This window comes from Pterocles gutturalis, unplaced genomic scaffold (genome assembly GCF_000699245.1).
Source record: "Pterocles gutturalis isolate BGI_N339 unplaced genomic scaffold, ASM69924v1 scaffold21163, whole genome shotgun sequence".
NCBI lineage: Eukaryota > Metazoa > Chordata > Aves > Pterocliformes > Pteroclidae > Pterocles > Pterocles gutturalis.
In genome coordinates, this window is record NW_010126162.1 from 45,552 (window position 1) to 51,618 (window position 6,067).

The window sequence follows — 6,067 nt, forward strand, 5'->3', positions numbered from 1 at the left end:
CACAGAAGTATGGGGATTGGATATTACGCAGCCCTGATCTGACTCCTTATCTGTCTTTTTTTTTTTTTTTTTTACTTTTAGTCTCAATATGTCAAGAAAGGGAGCCAACACAGAATAAAATGGCCCTCCAGCTGTAATTTTATTCATAGTCTTGCTTTGTTAGGCTCTCAGGGACTGGGGAGGATGCAGAGGCTCATACGAAGAGAACATAATAGCAGTGTTTTTGCCAGGATAACCAACAATTCCAGGGAGTTCAGGTCTGCTGTTCTGCTGCAAACACAGCTTTTTCTACCAGGAACATTGTCACTCCACGAAGGGACCAGCTAATTGCATCAGCATTTTGTCTCTCTGCTTGTGGCTTTAATTTTGCACCTCTAAGCTCTTCCAAGTTTACAGCCATTGAGCAAAGCACAGAAAACAAGTAGATATTTTCAAGGTACTGAAAGGAAAAAACTTACAACATGGTTGCTTTTAAGGGAAGTAAAGAAAAACTTCTATCAACAGTAAGAGGATCAACACCTGATGATGGAAGCATTGATTTCTCTCTGTCACAGAAACCACATGCCCGTTATTGGATAAAGCAACTGCCTCTGTAGCACAAGGAACATGAAAGAATTGTCAGATGATCTATCGTAGCTGTTCAAATATGTTCTCTTTGCCTACAGGAAAGGATAGCACTGCATGAAGGAGAGTACATTTGGTGTTAACTGCCTTCAATGTAGCCAGGGATGGAGAAAGCACCTTATTTGAGGAAAAAAAGTATCTTACAGTGTGTAATTCAGCAGTCACAGTACTCTGAAACAAAAGAAAGTGTAATTATTTTCTCCAGATTTACTTTTTTTGGCCCAAGTCTTTTCAGTTAAGACAAGTCCCCAAGGATAAGAGCACTGTGCCAATGTCACTACCTGGCTGATAGCAAAAGCCATAGGCTACTTCAGGATTCCAGTTTCCTTAAAAATGTATGAAGGTACTTAACAGCCTCAGTTGGGGAGTCTTTGATATGAAATGGCTTATGGTGCCCAACAAGAACTATTTGTACTTCACAGCAGAGATAACAGCACAAGTCATACCCTCTCCATGGATTTTCTCCCCAACTGGATTCAACTGGGAGGTTTCTTTTCCCACTCAGCCGGGAAACTTTTCTTAAAAGCCAAGGGTAAGGTTCCTTCTTTCAAAATTTTCATACAAAATATGAGCAAGGAAGGGAAATGGCAGTGCTCCCCTTTCAAGAGGAGAAATACAAACAGATGAGAATGTAAAAAATACTACTGATATATTAAATTTGTCAGTTTTCTCAGGAAAAAGGAGAAAAACATGAAGATACTCATGAAAATACAGAGCATCATGCATTATCTTGCCAAGGAAAAATAAGTGTTCTCAGCCTATCTTACTGAACAAGCTGGAAATGAGTCTTTAAGTGGAAAGAATAAGTGCAACTTTATCTAATTGCTTTATTTGCAATCAGAATATGATCCTAATCTTTCAAAGTGTCAAAAGAAAAAAAAAAAAAGCCAAGATAAATGCAAAGGACCAGCTATTCTAAAGAGAGTAATGGAAAGCGTGACTCTTGAAACCCCAATGGATGTTTCTGAGATTTCTACAGTGGAACACAGATATGTTAGATGAAACAATCTCAGTAAAGATTATATGATTTTATGCTGGCTAAAGGAGAGACCTGTTCATAAACAACTTGATGAATTGGGCAACATATCTTGTGCATCAGCATAACTCATCATATCAGTAATTAGAGGCATACGATTGCGACTAAATCTAAGGATCAGCTGCAAGGGCAGACAATTTAATGCTGCTGCTACTGCTAAGAAAAGCTCGACATCTAGTGTGGGAACCATACTGCAAATGAAGGAATCCAAAAGTACATATGTTCATTTCCATGGAAATGCTTTGCATTTGCATTCTGTTTCAAAGATTACTGGTCTAGGGATTCTTCTTGAAACCGCTTATGAATCTGCAACATTTAAGTCGTCCAGAGAGGATGCTGCATTTCAGGGCATGTCATATGAATCTATTTCAGACAAATGACGACTTCTAGCTCTGAACAGTGTGCTCATCAGCCCTCCAGATTTTCAGAAAGTGGCTGCTCAGCGTTTTCTAAAAATCAGACCCCAAGAGGTACCTCAGAATGAGCATGCAAAAGTTAGGGTATGGATCATTACTAGACTTTGAAAACCCCATCCAAGTCCTATCTGTGCCTTCTTCTTAAAATATTACCATGTCCACATAACCAAAGTATCTCTGTACCTCTAACAGTCCTGTGCTGCAGAGAAGAGCTACCTCAGCTCCCATCTACAACTGCTAGCTAAACAAGGCATTGATACTCAAGGTGCCTTGCTGAAGACATGAGTAGAAGCCAGGCAGGCAAAGGATTGGAGTCTGGCACACACCCCTTCTCCTCACCCTCTTCCCCTCACACCAGCTAAAGTAATGCCCTGGTTTCCTTTATATTCTGTGCCTTTTTAATGATTACTGAATTTCTCTATGCTGTTCTACAAAGATGTAATCTGATTACAGAGTTTCTGTTCAAACTTTCTTGTGATAAATGCAGCTGAAGCCTTGATATAATTGTTTAAATTTATCCATCTGAAAGCTTCAGAGGAACATTATTATTCTGACAAGAGTTTTTCTAGACAGGGCTGATGAAATTAACTGAAGATGAGAGTCACAAATGAAGATTTTAACCAAGATTAATATCTGCATTGTTAAGGGTTGATAAGGTATATGAACATAGTGATGTTTTCATCTATTGAATCTTTTGATCCTAAAAAAAAGAATCAAGGCTTTGGCCCTACCTCTGTTTTGATGAATGTGAGAGGGCATTCATTTTGTGGGGTAAGCAGAGTATTTCTCAACATTTCTGCCCAAAGACAAGAGGTAGAATTCTACTGGTGGATTCTCTGCAGACATCCTGATACTGCCAAGCACTTGCACTTAGGGTCTGTGTTTCTGAGATAACTTGAATCCCTGAACAGCTGGTTATTAATTACAAGGAGCGAGGGTGGGAGGGGTGGGGGGGGCAGAAATCTGTTGTCCTCCAGCCAGCAGCCTGTGTCAGGGAGCAGCAACTGTTGAGCCAAGCTCTCAATTAAAGTGTACCCTACACATCTCTTTAGACCATTTCCATCCCTCATAACTGATAAATTAATTCAGTGATCTCTCCTTGATACTGATAATCCCCTCCTACCAATATCTTCTGATTGAGTATGGAGTCCCTTGTCTTCATGTATAAGGTACCTGCATCTGCTCCTTTACGGCATCTTCCCACCTCCTCTATTCCAACCTGATACACCCAAGTATCTGCTGACAAGCCAAGGTCACAGTGTAAGCACCAGGGGATCAGGGAAAGGACCTGAGGATTGAAGCAAAGTGAAGAGTTGAGCAGGCAAAGCTCAGACACAAAGGGAGAACTGAGAATGTTTTGGAGGGTTGTTCATTATGCTTTCCAAACACATCCAGCAGTTGACTTAAAAATGTCAATACAAACTCTTCCCGTACTGCAGCCTTTAAGCATTTTGTCTCCCAGTTAAACAACAGGCGTATAGCCCTGTGCTGACAAGCAGATAAAGTGAGAAATTTTGTCAGGAAAAAATGGAAAGGATCAGCTGAGGTCAGAGGTGTCAATGCCAGTGGCTCCAAGACGAACCCACCACTGGCCAAAGCTGAGCCTATCGGCAACAGTGGCAGCACCTCTGTGATAACATACTTAAGAAAGGGTAAAAAAAAAACGGGCAAGAGCAGCTGAGAGAGAGGAGTGAGAATATGTAAAACAACTCTGCAGAGACCAAGGTTAGTGAAGAAGCTGTGGCTGCAGAAAGACTCTTTCCTGACAGTTGACCTGCTTTATCAAGTTTTTGGACTTGTATAGCTTATCCTTTCTTCCTCAGATGTTTCTACCTCCTTGGTGGTGTCAAACCAACCATGATGTAACTGTACTTTAATGTAGATGTGAAAATTCTTGGTAACAGTGGAGACAAAATAGAGGAAGGAGAACAGGACTGAGCAGCTGGCATCCAAAGACCATCCAAAACCAGACGTAAATGTTTCTGAGGTTGGGAAGGAAGGACTGAGGGCTTTAAGACATTTCTCTCTATTCTTCACAATCACGTGAATTACCGGGCAGAAATTGCAGTCAGGTCAGAAGAAAACAGTGAATTGCATTTATGGAATTTAAAAGCATATTCAGCCTCTCTGCAGCTCTTCAGGCCATTGCTTTTTGCAGGCTTGCATGGGAACTCAGCACTGAAGTAGCTAACCCCAAACGATTTGGAAAGCATTGCACACACATAAACACAAGTCATTGCATGCCACTCTGTCCCCAGGGTTCATGAAAAAAAGCATCAACAGTTTTTTTTAACCTTCAAGAAGAAAATTTCTGTCAATCTCCACCACTAATAGACATGCTTTTTCTTCTACAGCATTTTTGAGCGATGGTTAAGAAGACACAGGCCCATGCTAGAAGTTTATCCAGCAGCCAACGCACCCATTGGGCACAACCGAGAAAATTACATGGTCCCCTTTATCCCCCTCTACAGAAATGGAGAATTTTTTAGATTCTCAAGAGAGCTGGGATATGACTATGAGTATATGCAAGAACCAGGTAACGTTATTATTTTGGTTAAATGTCAAAAATTTTTTGCCTATAACCTGGAATATGTCTATAAATGAGAAGCTATTAAAACCCCCTTCTATTCCAGACTTTTTCCTGAATACAGTCCCAAATCGTACTTGCTTGTTTTCATATTCCTGGTCTGATATAGAGTCAACATGATACCATTAGAAAATTTCCATCCAAAAATCAGTCATTGACATCAATCTTATCTATCCTAGCCTATTAAGAGCAGAATCTGATACAAATGGTCAGCTCGTGATCAGAACTGCGGAGAAAAAGTGCTGGATTTTCACTGCTGTTTGCCCAGCTCAGCTATCACAGTGCAACACAAATGGGAATCAGTGGAATTTTCTGGTTTCTGGGAGTGGTTTAAAGGAGAGCAGATCCAAAGCTCTCTTTCTGTTTTACAAATATAATGTGATCCCTTAAATACTCAGAGTAAAACTCATCACGGCAATAAAGGCCAACATAAGGTCTGTGCAGCACTGAAAACACTGTTCTATTGACTTTGTGCTTGCCCTATGGTTATTTATATGAACACAACTTAATCATTCATAATGCTCATTCCATTTAATCACATGAATTTTACACTGTTTAGTGATGGTCTTGACTTGCATAGCTGTTCAGAGGTAGTGCTCACTTGGGCATCTTGGCCATCCTCAGGCACAGGGAGGACAGAGGCCCCTGGAGCTGTAGCTGACCGGGAACCTCAGGCAGAGGAGGTCTTGTGCTCATAGTAGTGGAGCTCACAGTTTTGCTTGAGAAGTACTGCTTTCCTTATTAAGGGAAGAGTTACATTTTGTTAAAGATAAAATGTTGCCTGGAACTGAGGATTGCTCAGATACCTTGGCTCAATCCTTTATACAACTGGGCCATTGGAATGATCAGATCTCTTATGCTCACCACTGCCAAAAGCTGCCCCAGCTGTGGGATGCAGTTATCCTGCAAAGCACTGGCCACAGAACAGGTAGGTTACTGGGCATGTTTGCTTTCCCTGTTTGAGGCAGAAAACTTTCTGTGAATGTGTCTCTTCAATTAAACGACAATTAAGAGCTGAAAGTCCAATTACTATATAGCAAAAGCACCAGGGACACTCTAGAAATGCTCATAGCTTGCTTTTTGTCTCTGTCAAAACAATATCAGTTCTCAGGGCATGCCTGGTTTTCTAACTAACAGGGCTGTATGGTTTCTGCATACGTGATAAACCGCCCTATCATGCAGTTATCTTGTCTGTTCACCTCTCAAGTAAAACCTAGCTTGTGATTTACAGCCATCCAGAAAACACTTTATTATTTTATATATAATGAAATGAATGTGCAACTCTCCAGTATAATTGTTTAAGACCATTTTAGTACTGTAACTCAGAGACAGAAGTCAATATGTCTCCTAATATGCCATAAACAATTTGGCTAACCCCAGACAGAATCTAATCTAATAAACGCT

At 40.6% G+C, this 6,067-nt stretch overlaps 1 protein-coding gene across 1 annotated transcript in view; it reads left to right on the plus strand.

Moving 5' to 3' along the window:
- TYR (tyrosinase) overlaps positions 1–4,612 on the plus strand; it is a gene marked incomplete at its 3' end in the record, with an annotated part of 37,794 nt that extends 33,182 nt beyond the window's left edge. Inside the window, exon 4 of the mRNA XM_010078890.1 lies at positions 4,431–4,612. Within this exon, the coding sequence (XP_010077192.1) occupies positions 4,431–4,612 (182 nt within the window). The remainder of the gene's footprint in view (positions 1–4,430) is intronic.
- Between the last annotated feature and the right edge of the window lie 1,455 nt (positions 4,613–6,067).